Below are 16,963 nucleotides of genomic sequence, written 5' to 3'. Positions count from 1 at the left end.
CTACACCATGTAGGTTGGTCACTGGGAATACAGATTAGGGGGTGGTGGGGGGAGAAACAGGCACATAAAACAATAATTTCAGTGTGACCAGTCCTTGAGGTGAGAAAGATGTGCACCTGTCAGCATCCACCTACAGAGTGTTAGGGGACAGACAAAAGTTGGGAACCCAGCTGTGATGCTTGGACCAGTTAATTTGCTGCTCAGCCTCTGTTTTCTCATCTGGAAAGTGACAATAATAATGCCTACTTTGCAGGGTAACTTCAACATCACATTAAGGGGCACCTGGGTGGCTCAGTCCAACTCTTGATTTCGGTTCAGGTCATGATCTCACGGTTCCCAGGATCAAGCCTCATGTTGAGCCCTCATGCTGCCAGCATGAAGCCTGCTTTAGATTTTCTCTCTCTCTCTCTCTCTCTCTCTGCCCCTGCTCTACTCACTAGCAGGTACATGTGCTCTCTCTCTCGCTCTCTCAAAATGAATAATCTTAAAAATATATGTGCATATCACATTAAGACAAAGTATGTAAAGAAAGTGCTATACTTGGTATATTGTAAAATGGTATTATTCTGAGAGAGAAAAGGGACAGGACTCAGGGCCCTCTCCCCAAACCCTAATGCAATGCGACTATGCCATAAAGAAAAAACTCCCTTAAAAGTAAACTCATGAATCTGTGTTTCTTGAGCAATAAATCCTATAGGAATGCAGAAAGCAGGACATCAACTTAAAAGAGGGAGCCAGTCGCCCAAAAGAACTAGTGAGATCCAGATCAAACCAGTCTGCAGCAGATGGACCCAGAAGCTGGCATTACAGTATGCACAGTGACCGCCAGGAGTACCCTCAAGTTACCTTTCCCTTATTGAAATGCTAAAGTTCATGCCCAGGGTGGAGACTTAACATGCTAACGAGACATACATGGACAAGCATGATCTCTAACATACGCCAGTGCCAAGAAAAACCCCACCTCTACATGCTTCAACACCATCCTTTCCCCATCTAAGTTTAAGAAACTCTCCCTGACCTTGCCTCGGGGAGTCGGCCTGAGGACATTTTGTGTCCCTCCCTTGTGCACAGACCCCAATAAAACCTTGTCTGGAACTCTCCTTTGGCCTCTCGTCGATTTCTATTGCTTAGAGAGCTCACCAGCCACATTTGGCATCAATTCCACACAGTGTTTGAAAAGTCGAGGGGAAGGGCACAGTTTTATCAGCCCTGGCACCGGTTCCAAGAAGCCTGGCCAGCTCCCAGGCTGACCCCATTGCCACCTGGATGGCGCGTGCACGAGAAAGGTATTCACATCTGGCAACTCCATCACCAGTGCCTACGGCCACTTTCAGCCCGACAGCACTCATCAACTCGCACACTCCACATTGTGACGGGCAGCTTGCCTGGATCCAGATCTTGGGATAGACAAATACCTAGGAAGGAATCTTAGGGCCCAGTCACTGTCCTAGGCAAGAGAGTGAGCTTTTTCTTCCTTCATGCCCCCTCCTCCAGCACCTCACCCCTCTCCAGGCCCCTGTTCCATGAGCCTGCCCTCAATCCCACTCCTTGCTGTTGCCTAAATCCTCAACTAATCCCATGAAAATAAGAATTATTCCCCTGCATCTGTACCATTCAAGATCCTATTACAAAGGCTTAAGTGTATGCAATTAACACAAAAGGTGTAGAGCTCAAAACCCCTTTTAAGAACCTAACGAATAATCTCCAGTGCTGGAACTTCAGGCTTCACTGCAGACCTGGGGTGATGGTGTTAGAAGACAGGTATTCTGCTGGTACCTTCGGGTCATACCACCAGACAGAAACATTCACCTGCCCCAAGGTGCAGCTTGCAGGTGACACACCCCTAGCCCTCCCCCACCCTTGGAGAAAAGGAAAACCACAGGTGCATGACCCCACCTTACCCCATCCCACTGGGAGGAGAGGTGGCTAGAATGGGCTAGAGCGTGGGGCCCCAGGAGGCTTTTCCGAGGAGCTGAAATCCACTCCATTGTCTGCAAATCATCATCACCCTTGATCAATGGCTGGGCCATCAGAGGACAGGACTGGACCAAAGCCAGTTTCTTTTCAGCTTTTACTTGCAATTTCCCAAAGGAAATTGAAACCAGGTGCTCTCTCTTACAAAATAATGCTTCACAATCCGCTCCTGGAAAGGGCTGGGTGGTTTTCCGACCTCGATCATCCTGGGGAGAGCGAGACCGGCTCCCCCCACCCCCATTCCCCGCCTCCTCCGTGTCCTAGTGACAACTGGTGCCTGCAGCTTTCTCAGGAGAGGGCTCGGGTTCCAGCCCCAGGCGGGAGAGTGGGGTTGTTTACTTGTTCTGTTTGTACTAATCTGTCCTTAAGCAAGTCCTCCCTTCTAGCAATCCCTGCTGCCTCCTTCCCTGACCACTTTCCACTCCAAGCTCATTTCAGCAGCTGGTTGGCCAGGCCCATTAGCTGTGGGACCGCTTCCGCCCTTAACATGCCTTCCTTCCTGTGCCGTGACAGTCAATTTGGGAGATAAATCAGCCTCTACCCAGAGAGCAAGCCGCAGAGGGGTGATGTGGTCAAGGGTGAGCAGGAGGCAGGGGAGAAAACAATTCTGGTTCTCACTAGATCTCTAATTGGTTGTCACTGCCTGTCAGAAAATGATGACAAACTCCAAATGTGGCCTGAGCAGATTCACACGGGCCTCCGTCCCCACTGGGCCAGTCCCAGGAAGTGGGACGCTTGGCCAGCTGGGGCATTAGGCTGGGGCTGCCGACTTCTCACAGGGCCTGTTGGAGATTTGTTTTCCAAATAAATGACCCAACATATTCCTAACAGTCGATACTCGTGGTTTGGACAAGTTCAGCCCCATGTTCAAGGCCATGGTTGATGCCAGGGAAAGTCGGAGATGTGACTCAAACATGACTCAGCTGGGGCTGCTCCTCCTCTCCTGGCAGCCCCACTTGTAGGGGATGAGAGGTAAATAAGCGTAAAGAGAGAGAAAATGAGAAGGGCCTTAAGGGAGGTTCCAAGAAAGTGCAAGGAGAGTTCTGAGGAAGGAGAAACGATCTTGTGGATTTTTTTTAAGGTCAATACAGAAACGACTAGGGCAGTGATTTGGGATTGCAGGTTTGTGACCAACCACACTAGTAGGAAGGACTCAGCTGTGAGGGGTTTTGCAAGTAATTAAATGTAACCAACATTTAATGAGCACCTACTACTTGCCAGGTGCTGTGCAACCTGCCGAGGATGCGACAGTGAACAAGACAAATGCAAGTCCCCTCAGGAGAAGCTTACGAACATCATGTGAAAATTTCCACATGCAGCCTGTTTGGTGTGCCTGGAGCAATTCTCATGGAGTCAGAGGTAGGAAGCAGAGTGGCAAAGATGGGCAGGCCAAGACAGGAGGGGTGTCATGAAGGAGTCTGGATTCTATCCCAAAAACCACGAAGCCCCTGAAGATTTAAAGCAGGGGAGTGACGCGATGATATTTGCCTTTCTACAAAATCACCTAGGTTGTGTGTAAAGGGTGGGCCCCGAAAAAAATTTTTTAAAAATTTAAGAAATTAAATTGAAACTTAAAAAAATAAATAAAAATTAAAAAAAAAAAATGGTGGGTCCTGGAGGGCAAGACCCCCTGGAGGAAGACCATTTGTACTTTTTTTAATTTTTATTTTTTTTAAGAAAAATTTTTTTTCTTAATGTTTTTATTTATTTTTGAGACAGAGAGAGACAGAGCATGAGCAGGGAAGGGGCAGAGAAAGAGGGAGACACAGAATCGGCAGCAGGCTCCAGGCTCTGAGCCATCAGCACAGAGCCTGATGTGGGGCTCGAACTCACAGACTGTGAGATCATGACCTGAGCCGAAGTCAGACGCTCACCCGACTGAGCCACCCAGGCGCCCCTAATTTTTATTTTTTAAATGTTTATTTATTTATTTTGATAGAGCGTGTGCGGGTGAGCACCAGCGGGGTAGGGGCAGAGAGAGGGGGAGAGAGAGAATCCCAAGCACTGCTAGCGCAGAGCCCGACTCGGGGCTCCATCTCACAAACCGTGAGATCATGACCTGAGCTGAAATCAAGAGTGAGATGCTTAACCAACTGAGTCACCTAGGCGTCCCTCATTCACACTTCTTAAAACTTAGAGCAAATGCAAACTTCCCCCTCTGTGGCTACTCTGCTTTCAACATGCTCACACCCGATAAGCTTTCCTGACAGCTAGTGTTCCAGAACCACCGTCTGCTTTATCCGTGTGGAGGTCCAAAGGAAACAGGGAAGGATCAGCAGCTGTGATTACAAATTACTGTACCGCGTATGAATTGTGATTTTGTAGAGGCTTCCATTTTCTATTTAATTTTACCCATGGCAATTTTTTAAGTAAAGAGCATCTGTGGCACTATTTATTTTCTCATTAAATTGGAGAGTGTAAGGGAGAAGGGGATTATCAATACCCAGGTATGGCTGTAAAATATATCATGTGTAACTATGTCAACAAGCAGTCCTGTGTATCCCAGAGGAAAAAAGGCTGAGAACAAGTGCACTAGAGGTCAGTGATAACTCCGCTGCCACACTCTAGTTCTGTTTCATAGTCCATTCCTGGGAGTTTGGTTTCAAAGGCGTTAGGAAGTCACAGGTAGGGGAAGAAGTCAAATCATACTGTTTGTCTACCCCCAAGATTGTGTAATGCTTCTTGTCTCAAAGTAAAAACAAGGTCCTTACAATGTATACAAGACCCTAGGTGTTCTGCACCCCTGCCCCCTCACTAATCTCTCCCTCCTATCACCTCTCTGACCTCACTCCTTCAGAGTGCCCTCCTCCCTCTGCCCCAGCCACACTGGTCTCCTGGTTCTTCCCATGGCACACGCCTGCCTCAGGACCTTTGCATTTACTATTTCCCCCAGAGTTGTGAATGGCTCTCTCTCCCCCACCTCCTTCAATTCTTTGGTCAAGTGGCATTTTTTTTAAGGACATACAAAAAACAATATTTTTTTTATTTTCAAGAATGCTGCTAGCCAAGAGTATCATGTTTGTCAGTGCCCATAACACATTTAACTAGCCATTTTACAAAAGTTCCCCCCCCCCAAATCATAATGGACAAATACAATCATCAGCAGTTTGACAAAAGAAATGCTGGCCACACAAACAGCAGAGGTCTGATTCAAATGTCATCAAACCAACTTGGCCAGCCAGAAAGAAAAGTGTCCAACTCAATACCATAAGAATCTGACACAGATAACTGCATACCCAAGTATCATGAATTCTCTTGGATTCTACAGGTAATTTGTCTCAACAGTGAGAATGTTAACTCAAAAATTTGTAGCTTCTCATAATCAACAAAGTTTAGTATTTAAGATTCTTGACATCAAACTAGAATCCTTATTAATGGCCACGTGGAATCTAAGTTTGAAACATAACAGCCAAAGTGAACCTCACTGAGACTTTCTCTGAGCACCTTATTTACACAGCAGAATTCCCCAGGCTTCCTATCCCCTTGCATGTTCCTGTCCCATGCACTCCTCATCTTTCAGTAAAGGAGTACTCATTTATTTTGTTTTCAGTCTGTCTCCTTGTGCGGCTGGAATGTAAGCTCCACAAGGCAGGGATTTGTGTCTATTCTGTTCCCTGCTATATTCCCAGTGCCGACAACAGCACCTGACAGAAGCAGGTACTTGATGAATGCTTATTAAATGTTGAACAGACCTTGAGGACAAAGATTTTCAGTTACTTTACCTTTAGGAAGCACCCTATTGTCTTTCTTACTTTCTCTTTTATTTTTTTGGTAACAGCAACAACAACAACCCCCAAAAAACCCCAAAAAACAAAACAAAAAAAAACCCTGCCTTTCTAAATACGCTTCACTTAGATGAAACTCAGAATAAGTCAGCTGATTTTGCAAAGACACTGGCCACATCATTTTGGGGTAAGGGGTGACAACCTGGGTTTAGAAACTAATTATAATTGACCACTGAAGTCCAGGGTCAGCTGAGTTTATGTGACCCTGCTTATAAAAACAACCCTCAAGGCTTTTGTTTCCTTTCCTACTGCTTTCACATTCAGCTGCCCAGCCCACCCAGTAGCCAGAAAGAAACTGACACACACAAAAAATGTGGCTCTCCCAAGGCTATTTGGTTGGTGAAAGCAGTCATGCTCCCTTCAAACATTTGTTCATAACCCATTCCTTAATTCTGCAAGACGCCGTGCTCGCATTTGGGTCTGAAGACAGTTCCTGCGGCTCATGTGCCACTCACCGTCACCTCCCCAAGCTCTGAGGTCTGTTATGGAACAGCCTCCAAGACTCACTTTGAAACTGTGGTCTAGGGTTGCCCAGTGAAAGGAAAAGACTCAGGTGCACTGAGCCTGGCTCCTTCTTGCTGCTGGTGAGGCTAAGTGGGAGTCCCCTGGTTCCCCACAGACCCTCCCCTTCCTGGGGAAGGAAATCTATCATCAGGAAGGCAAATTGTAAAGATGCTCAACCACTAAAAACATATTCCCACTTAATATGGTTTTCCCTGTACCCAAAGACTCTTACACAAGTTAGAAGGGGACATGTTCTCCCAGACGATTATACTGGGCTCCCTCTGAGGATGTGGCCTAGGGTCCAACTCTGGCCTCTGAATCCCCCACTAAAACCAACAACCTCACTGTGACACAGGACACGTTAAAGACAGCAGACCTGCCATGCTGTTAGATGGTGATATGTCCTATCACTACAGGGAGAATTGGAGGTGGGGGGGAATAGCTCCCTGTAATGCTCCGTTGCCGTTTAAAGAGTATCTATCAGACCTTAGCTCCCAGAACCACTCTGAAGACTTTTGCCCCTCTTTCTTAGGCTTTTCTCCCTCTAGTAAGTTAACAACACAAATCCAAAGTTCAGTGTTTCAAGAACAATAAACGTGTGACAATGAGGTGACTGGCTTCTGTGAGTCACTGAGGAAAACAAGCAAGCCCCCTTCCCAAGGAGGGTGACCCAACCCCCACCCCCACTTCCCTCAGAGCAGCCCACATTCTCAGGTGCCCCTATTGTCCTTCAGGGCCACCAGCCTGTGAAAACACACCTGAAAGATACACTGCTCAGCAGAGTCAAAGGAAAGCTTCTAGAATCTCAATAGACCAAAGAAGGAATATAATCTGAAGATTATTCTTCCCAACCCCTAATGCGGGCAGAACATAATTCAGAGAACCAGGTAGGTGGAACTCAATTTGACAGCAAACCTCGGGCTGTAAAACATATGAACTGGACTAACTGAGTCAAGCAGAGGCCACCTGACACCATCAGCAACCAAGCAAATGAGTGCTGACGCTCTTACAAAGCCTGGAGCCCAGGGGGTGCCCGTAGATGAGCACACAGACGGCTCTGCTCTCTGGCACCCCCTGGCCGGCTCCTCGCCCTTCCCGAGCACCACTCCTCCCTTTCGAGCTGCGGCACTCACTTTGAGGAAGCCTCTCGTTAAGGACATGCCGGTCCCTAACCAGGATCCCTCCGGGGGTCCGTCGCGGTCGGCTGTGGGAACAGCTGGGGCTTCGGGACGGGACGCGCCGTGCCTGTGCCGGGCCTGGGCCGTCTGGAGCCAGGTGGCCGCAGAGCGCGGCCCTCCGACGGCCTTATCGGCAGCAGAGGCTCCCTATCGGGCTGCCCCGGAGCTCAGCTCTCGGGCAGAGGGGAGGAGCCCGCCTGGGGCTCGGAGATTACGGCAGCACCCTCGCCGGCTCCCGCTCCCCCACCCTGGGCGCCAGGCCCAACTCACCAGGCCGCGAGCGGGGACGGCCACCCCCTTCCGAAAGGTGCGCCGGAGGGAGGAGGCGAAGGGAGGATCTGCTCGCCACCTCTCCCTCACGGGCCGGCCGGCGGGCCGCGCGGGTCCTCCAGAGGCAAGGCCTCCCAGAGGAGGCTCCAGGAGACAAAGACCCCAGGAGGGGGCAGCGTTCCGTGCATGGGCAGAAGACTTTGGGGGAGCCGCTGGCCTTCTGTGCTAACCAGCCCCTGGTGGGCAGCCTGCGGCTGTGGCCCTCTGTTTTTAACATGCTTTCACTGGACGGCCCCTGTGTTCCTGAATTGCTGATTTGCAGGGAATCTGGGCACAACCTTAATAATATCAGGGCCCAAAATAACAAGGTTCCTGGGAACCAGAGGTGAGTCACCACAAACAGCCGCTTAGAGGGAAGGGGGGCCAAGGCAGCTCCCCACACCACAGCTTCCAAGAGGTGGGGTCTGCCCACAGAGCCGGTGCCGGGCCCATCTCAGGCCAAGCTGCTGCAGGCGACGCTTCGGAAGGCTTCTTTTGCAGCATCCGTCCATCACACAGTGGGATGAGGTGGCATCGTCCCAGAGTGGCTTTATTCGTGAGAACACTGTGCCCTGGAGTAGTAGTTGGTGGCTGGTAGAGGGGACAGATGACCCAAAGGATCGGAGCTGAGCTGTAAGGCCTGGAGAATGGCAGTTTCCCTGGGGCCTGGGAGTGGCTTCACCTAGATGGGGCTGCCATGTATGTGAGATGTATCCTGGTTTTCCTCTCAAAAGCATATTGACACCTCTGTGGTCGTCCTGCCCAGGAAGGCTCACTCTGTCCTCGCTCACATGCCTCTCAGCCTCCCACTAGACTGAGGCTGGTCCAGGTCCCCTGACAGGCAACCATCTGGCTTAGGAGCTTTTCTGCAGATCCAAACGGTCCTGTTGTGAGGGCACAGCTGCCGTGGAAAACGTGACCGAGGGCCACTCCATGACCCTCTGTTTTCCACAGCAGCTGGAAAGCACCCCAGTGCAGGCTGGTCTCCAAGCAGACCAGCACCTGACGTGGTGTGGGGAGGGCAGAGCAGGTTCTGGGCCACATTTTGACTAAAAATAACCACCACAATCATTATAGAACAAGTCCTTACAGATGTCTTTTGAAGCATATAATAAGAAACAATGGCTTTTGTTTTTTAAGGGGCCCAGAAGCCTAAAAGATGTGAAAGAAGCCGGTCATGTTAGGCATGACTTCAACCAACTCTACCACAGGACAAATGGTCTTACTTGCCAACAAATATTGGGCTAGCCTAGTCCACCATGCAGAGTGTTGCCCTGCACCTCACTTAGGTGTAGGAATGGGTTTGGAATCGATCGTGTGTGGATTGGTACATTGCACATTCTCAGTAAATGTTTCTGGAATTAATCCATGGTTGTCACCAGCAGCATGATAAGAGCAAGAAGCCATTTCACCATCCAGAGAAGAGGAAAGACTGTTTTTCTCTTCAGAGTTTCCAGTCCCTGAGGAAAAAAGGCCAGCAAGGAAGCATGGAGTATAACACAATTTAGAAAATGCCCTGTAAGTAGAAACGAATGTCAAATCTTTGGCAAGGGTAGACCGTCAGGCAGGCTTGATGCTTTGTGTGAAGTCCTCGTGTGGTACTTCCTGTGGCAAGACAGTCCCCCACAGGTCTCTGAGCCCTACGCTCCAGCAGCTGAGTGACTCGGGGAGCTGGGGCACCTCAGAATTTAATCCCAGAACCACATCCCCCCCAGGCAACCCAAGGTTCTTCTCTCGTGGATACCCCAAGGGCTGGGGGGAAGGCCAGGCACATGTGGGGCAAACTAACAACAGGCTCAAGGAATCAGGACCCGCCACACCAGCAGCTGGGTCTCAAAGAAGTGGAGCCACGACATGCGTGATCCCCCCGAATTCATACCTGGAACAGCGTTCCCTGGGTCAGTCAGGCAGGGATGGGTGCTTTTTGTGATATGGGCTGAAGTGACATTGTCACTCCCTTGTCAGCAGACTTCTCTCAAGAACTGTCACAAGCTCTCTGCCATGTAATACCTTTTTCTTTCTTCAGTCTCTCAAAGGGAGCCACAAAGCTGTCCCAGCGCGTGATGTGCAAGCCCAGGCTATTTCGAGATTGGGAGGATGCCTTGAAAATTCAGCACCGCCCTCCCCCCCCCACCACCCCAGGTCTTTCACAAGCCCCTCTTCTCTTTGTTTGGTTTATATATTTACATACGACTTTATATCCAGTGCTTACTGTGTGGCAGGCACTGTTCCAAGCACTTGACATTCATTTACATAATTCTTACAATTCATTTGTGAAGAATTATTTACTATCAGTAGGCCCAGTTTATAGATGAGGAAACTGAGGCATGGAGCAATCAAAAAACCCACTTAAGAACAGGCAGAGCCAGCTTCCAGCCCAGGCAGTCTGAATGTAAGGTCTGGAGACCAACTGGGTTATTGTGCTTTAGGATCAACACTTTAATTTTGTTCATGGTTTGCCAATCCATTTTCCTTCATACTAATCAATATTAATATGTTTTATTCATTAATTATCAATTAATTAATTTTTCTTAATACTAATATATTCATTCCATTACTAATAAGTATATACTATAAAAATTCAACAACTGTTGAATGTTGCAAGTATTGTTGTTTTGCAAGTATTTTTTAATGTTTATTTTTTTTAAGTTTTTTAAAAATGTGTATTTATTCTTGAGACAGAAACAGAGCGTGAACAGGGGACGGGCAGAGAGAGAGGGAGACACAGAATCTGAAACAGGTTCCAGGCTCTGAGCTGTCGGCACAGAGTCCGACGCGGGGCTCTAACCCACGAACTGTGAGATCATGACCTGAGCCGAAGTCGGACGCCCAACCGACTGAGCCACCCAGGCTCCCCTGTAATGTTTATTTTTGAGAGAGAGAGAATGCAAGAGCAGGGCAGGGGCAGAGAGAGACTGAGAAATCCTAAGCAGTCTCTGCGCTGTTAGGGCAAAGCCTGAGGCAGGGCTCGAAAACACGAACCGTGAGCTCACGACCTGAGCCAAACAAAGTAGGATGTTCAACCGACTGAGCGACCCAGGCGCCCTTCTTGTGTTGGTGTTCTATTTTTCAAAGATGATAAATAAGTCAATAGAAAAAGGTTTTAATAGGTTTTTATTATGAAACCAATAAGACATCCTCATTGAAAAACATACAGTCTTTCATCTGGTTCCTTTTACTTCATGTCCCCACCACTCCCCAGACAGTTGTCAACACCATCCCAAACTTTGTGTTCATCAGTCCCTTGCTCCTCTTTCTAGTTTTGCCACCTCTGTATGTATCCTTCTGAACAATGTATTGTTTAATTTTGCATGTTTTCTGACTTTGAATAAGTGGAATTATGGAATAGCTTCTCCAGCTATTTTCATTTCTTATGCAACATGATGTTCCTGAGATTCAGCCAGGAGTGGTTTATTAATTTTCACTGCTGTACAGTATTCCATTGTATGCAAACACCAGGAATTATTTATCCATTTTACTGCTAATGGAATCTGAACTGTCTTCAGCTTTTCGCTATTAAAACATTACCGCCACAAGCATCCTTGTAAGAGCTTCGTGCTGCACATGTGCAAGATTTGTCTAGTGCGCACATGGGCGGGAGCAGAATCCCTTCCCTGTAATGTACATACATCTTCACTTTTACTGGATAACGCCGAGCTGTTTTTGAAACTGGCTGCTCAATTTGTACTCCTAATAGCAGGTGGTGCCGTTGCTCCTAAAGTTTGTCAGACTTTTAAACTTTTGTGAAACTGGCAGGTGTAAAATGGTATGTCGTTACAGTTTTAATTTGCATTTCCCTAATTACTAAGGTGGTTGGGCAGCTTTGCACATGTGTATTGGCCACTAATTTTCCTCTTCTGCAAAATTACTATTAAGCAGCCCTTTGCCCATTTTTCTGTTCTGTTGTTTGTCTTTCTCTTATTGACGTGGAGGAGTTCTTTCTATAGTCTGGATAGGAATCATTTATTAATCACATGCATACAAATATCTTCTCCCAGTGTGTGGCTCATCTTTTTACTTTTTAAAATAGTATCTTTTAATGAACAGAAGTTGTCAATTTTAATGTAATTAAATATAACAATCATTTCCTTTGTGACTGGTGCTTTTTCTGTCATGTTTAAGAAATCCAACCCTAGGGGCAGCTAAGTGGCTCAGTCATGTTGAGTGTCCGACTTCAACTCAGGTCACAATCTCACAGTTCGTGAGTTGGAGCCCCGCATCGTGCTCTGCCATCGGCACAGGGCCTGCTTTGGATCTTCTGCCCCCCTCTCTCTCTGCCCCTCCCCGGCTTGTGCTCTCTCTCTCAAAAATAAATAAACATTTAAAAAGAGAGAGAGAGAGAACTCCATCCCGAACCTGAGCTCATAAGCACATTTTCCTGTATTGCAAATATTTTATAGTTTTGATTGTTACATTTAGATCTTTCAATCCACATGGCTTATTTTTTTAAAAAAAAATTTTAACATTTACTTATTTTTGAGAGACAGAGCACGAGCAGGGGAGGGGCCGAGAGAGAGGGAGACACAGAATCCGAACCAGACTCCAGGCTCTGAGCTGTCAGCACAGAGCCCCATGCAGGGCTTGAACTCACAAACCATGAGATCATGGCCTGAGCGGAAGTTGGACGCTTAACCAACTGAGCCACCCAGGCGTCCCTCACATGGCTTATTTTTGTGCATAATATGAATTAAGAGTTCTATTTTTTCCCTATAGAGCCTTGATTATCCTAGCACCGTTTATTGAATAACCTGTCCTTTCTCCACTGAAGTGCAGCACCATGCCCATTATGGTGGTGTCTCCACGTACACGGGTCTGTTGGGGGCTCTCTCCTATTACCCTCTGGCCTGTGCATCTATCTCATTGCCAGTATCATGCTGTCTTCATTGCTATTGCTTTATCTTAAGTTTAATATTGTTCGTAATAAGTCTTAATGTCATCTTGCTTTAGTCCTCTTTAAAAGTATCAAAGCTTCTCTTGGCCCTTTGCTCTTCTACATACATTTAGGAAAATGCCACACACACACACACACACACACACACACACACAGACTCTCTAGGGATTTTGACTCCAACTACATAGAATTTGTTTATCAATGTCAAGAGAAGTGACTTTATGATATTGAATCTTTCAATTCTGTATACTGTGTATCTATATACACATTCAAGTCTTTAATGTCTTATAATTTTCTCCATAAAATATCTTTCCCATTTTTTTAGGTTTATTCCCTGGGATCTGGTCATTTTAATGCTGTTAAAAGTGAGATCTCTTATTCTATTTTTATTTTATTATTACAGTGTATAGGAATATTATCAATTTGTATCTTGAACTTGTAACCAGCAGTTTTGTTGAGTTCTTTTATTAGTTCTAATAGTTTCTGTCCATAATTCTCTTTGATTTTTCTCTGTAGACAGTTATTATTCATAAATGAGGACATTTTGGTCCCTTTTGCTCTTTTTATACCCCTTATTTTCTTTTCTTGTCTTATTACATTGGGTAAGACATCCAGTACACTGTTGAACAGAAGCAGTGATGGCAGCATATTTATCTAGTCACTGACTTAAATGTGGCTGCTTTTAAAGCTTCACCATTAAGCATGATGATGTGTAGGTTTTTGTGGATACCATTTATTAGTTAAGGAGGGTACTTTCTAGTTCCAATTTATTAAAAGCTTTTAATCAGGATTGAATGTTGAAATTAAAGTTTTTGTTTTCCTTTCCTGTGAAGGTGTTGCATTGCATTAATAGATTTTTCTAATGCTAAACTATCCTTGTATTCCTGAGTTAAACTCCTCTTGGCCATAATATATTACTTTTAATATAGCACCACTGATTAGAGTTGTGACTTTTATTTTTTTTTTTAATTTTTTTTAACGTTTATTTATTTTTGGGACAGAGAGAGACAGAGCATGAATGGGGGAGGGGCAGAGAGAGAGGGAGACACAGAATCGGAAACAGGCTCCAGGCTCTGAGCCATCAGCCCAGAGCCTGACGCGGGGCTCGAACTCACGGACCGCAAGATCATGACCTGAGCTGAAGTCGGACGCTTAACCGACTGAGCCACCCAGGCGCCCCGAGTTGTGACTTTTATATAGGATTTTTGCATTCATAAATCATACTGGTTGTATTAATTTGGTACTGCTGCATGACAAATTACTCCAATCTTTTAGAAATGTAAAATCACACAAATTTCCTACTTCACAGCTTCTGGGGGTCAGCAATTCAGGACCAGCTTATCTGAGTCTTTCACGAAATTGCAGTCAACCTGTAGCTAGGGTTGCGGTCATCTGCTCGCTTCACTGGGACTGCAGACTCCACTTCCACAGTCCTCAGGTGGCTCACTCAAATGGCTATTGGCAAAAAGCTTCAATTCCTCATCTCGTGGACCTATCCATAGGGCTACTTACGTGTCTTCATAACATGGCAGCTGGCCTCCCCCAGAGTGATTCAAGAGAGCACGACAGAAGCCACAAGCCTATTGATGATCTAGTCTGGAAGCCATCACACATCATCACTTCTACCATATTCTATTTCCTAGAAGCAAATCACTAAAATCCAGCCCACACTTGAGGGCATGGGCATTGGTCAAAGGAAGCAGATCAAAGAATTTGTGGACGTATTTTAAAACTATGACATTGGCCTATTATTTTATTTTCTTATATTGTCTTAAGTTGTCTTACCATCTACACTAAACTCATAAATGAGCTGGGGGTGGGGAGCTTTTCTTTCTTTTGTGTCCTCTGCAATGGTTTGTCTAGGAGAGGCGTTCATTGCTGCCTACAAAATCATCTAGTTCTCATGTCTTTTTCAAAGAGATAGTGACTATCGGGGAGGGAGGTTGCTGATTTGCTGGATTTAATGTTATACATGTATTCAGGCTACAAGCTTGTTAAGAGATCGATATCTGGGGAACATATTCCAGACTAGGAAAACTTTGTTCTCACTCTCTTAAACCTCACACATCTTTATGTACTCAGCACTGGCCTAAAGTGCTGAAAATTCTCACATTCAGGCAAAATGTAAAATAGAGAAGCAACCTCATTATTTTAAACAAGCACTTCAGGATGAAGAGTTGGGGGAATTGAAAGGTGAAAGAGGTTAAATAATAAGCACTTAGTTAATAAAAGATAACCCAATGGTAGACTCCCACCTATTCTGGTAAATTTAGGATAGTAGCTCTCAAATGTTTTGGTCTTAGGAGCCCTTTAATTGAGGACCCCACAGAGCTTTTTGTAAATGTGGGCTATGTTTATCAATATTTACTATATTAGAAATTAAAATGGGCAGGCAGCTGGCTGGCTCAGTGGGTAGAACACAGGACTCTTGATCTTAGGATAGTGAATTCGAGCCCCATGTGGGACATGGAGCCTACTTAAAAAAAAAAAAAGAACCACTCTTTTGGGGTGCCTGGGTGGCTCAGTGGGTTGAGTGTCTGACTCTGTTTCAGTTCAGGTCGTGATCTCACAGTTCATGGGATCAAGCCCCATGTCAGACTCTGCACTGTCAGTGCTTGGGATTCTCTCTCCCTCTCTCTCTCTGCCCCTCCCCTGCCCACATGTGCATGTGCTCTCTCTCTCTCTCTCTCTCTCTCTCTCTCTCTCTCTCAAAATAAACATTACAAAGATATATAGATATAAAGAAGTTAAAATTGAGAGTTTTAAAAACTAATATTTACTAATTCATTTGGACATAGCATTTCACATAGCCCATTTCACATTAACATAGATAAAATTTTTATGAAAAAAACTACATTTTCCAAAGCAAAACAGAAATTTACTAAGAAGGGGATTATTGCCTTACATTTTTGCAAATCTGTTTAATGCCTACCTTAAGAAAAGACAGCTAAATTCTCATATCTGCTTCTGCATTTAAGGTGTTGCAATATGTTGTTTTGGTTGAGGTACTGGAAGGACCTGGCCTCACTCAGATATGTAGTCAGGGAAGGGCAGGGTGTTTTCACAGTGTTTTCTATTAATCGTGTACATTCTTGTTAGTACACCAAAACTCAGTCAGTCTTCTCTTAAGGTTAGTTGCAATGTGAATCGCATCGAATATCAATGAACTTTTTTTTAAAGTTTATTTATTTTCAGAGGGAGAGAGAGAGAGTACGCACGCACACATGCACACAAATCAGGGGAGGGGTAGAGAAAGAGGGAGAGAGAGAGAATCCCAAGCAGGCTCCATGCTCTCAGCACAGAGACCCACATGGGGCTTGATCTCAGGAACTGTGAGTTCATGACCCGAGCCAGTTGGACACTTAACCGACTGAACTTTTTATGTTCTTTCCACCATGAGAGAATGAACGGGAGAGGCCAAATGACATCTTAGTAAGAGTGAGGACAATCTTAGCCTCAGGACCTCTGGAAAGACCTGGGGGTGCTCCCTGAGTCCTTTGAAACTGCAGATTTCGGCACTCAAATATTCTCTGATGCTGAGACTCACGGCCCCAGAGGATGAGAGACTGGACGAGGACTCCTGTGTCCTCATTGTGGAAGGGAAACTGCAGCCCCCGACAGAATGGGATTTGTCCAGGGTTGTTGCAGAGCAACGTTCCTTGAGTCCCCTGCTCTTTCCACTACAGGGGGAAAAACCAGAAGGAAGATCAAGAAAAGGAAGAGGAAGAGCAGCAAGTCAATGTTCTAAGGTAGCAGACCACCACTGACTCCACTTCTGATGGTTTTATGTGCTGGTGATCCAACTGATGGCTCTTCCAGGCCCTTCTTTGCCTCAGAAGTCCCTTGTTTATGCCTGCATTTGACCTTTGTCTTAGTCGGACAGTCCCACCACCAAGAGACATGAGAAAAAGCCATCGAATTCAAATCAATAAAACTGTACTTCTTATCCTTTTAAGAGGAGGGCTGGAAGAATTAAATACTTGACCATAATAATAATAGCATTTATTAAGCACTTACTACGCACTTGTGTATGCATTCATTCATTCACTCTTTATTTCTTTCCTTCTTCCCTCTTTAGTCTCTCCCCTCCTTCTCTCTCTCTCTCCTTCCTTCCTCCCTCCCTTCCTCCCTCCTTCCCTTTCTTTCTTCTTTCTTTCTTTCCTTCACTACTCACCAAGTACCTGTTATGTGCCAGGCATGTTACAACGTACACAATGGTAGAGAAAACAGACACAGTCCAAACACTTCACATCCATTATTCACTTATTAATCCAACAATAGGTGTGGTAGGCACTGTCAGAATGCCCATTTTAGTGATGAAG

The 16,963-nt window shown here is 45.8% G+C and overlaps 1 protein-coding gene and 1 long non-coding RNA gene across 18 annotated transcripts in view; one reads left to right on the top strand and one right to left on the bottom strand.

The window, feature by feature from the left end:
• ANK1 (ankyrin 1) overlaps positions 1 to 16,963 on the bottom strand; it is a 219,115-nt gene that overhangs the window by 128,575 nt on the left and 73,577 nt on the right. Inside the window, exon 1 of one of the 17 annotated variants that reach the window (XM_045055495.1) lies at positions 7,397 to 7,510. The exons of the other annotated variants lie outside the window; for them this stretch is intronic. Within the exon in view, the coding sequence (XP_044911430.1) occupies positions 7,397 to 7,423 (27 nt within the window). The 5' untranslated portion in view covers positions 7,424 to 7,510. Of the gene's footprint in view, positions 1 to 7,396; positions 7,511 to 16,963 lie in introns of those variants that run through there. 17 annotated transcript variants of the gene reach the window in all.
• On the top strand, positions 7,655 to 16,657 carry LOC123384834. The gene is made up of 3 exons (XR_006596500.1): positions 7,655 to 8,096; positions 9,136 to 9,268; positions 16,328 to 16,657. It is a non-coding gene; the product is annotated as an uncharacterized LOC123384834 (long non-coding RNA).

This window comes from Felis catus, chromosome B1 (genome assembly GCF_018350175.1).
Source record: "Felis catus isolate Fca126 chromosome B1, F.catus_Fca126_mat1.0, whole genome shotgun sequence".
NCBI classification, from domain to species: Eukaryota; Metazoa; Chordata; class Mammalia; order Carnivora; family Felidae; genus Felis; species Felis catus.
Note: the sequence above shows the minus strand (reverse complement) of the source record. Positions and strands in the feature narration are given on the sequence as shown.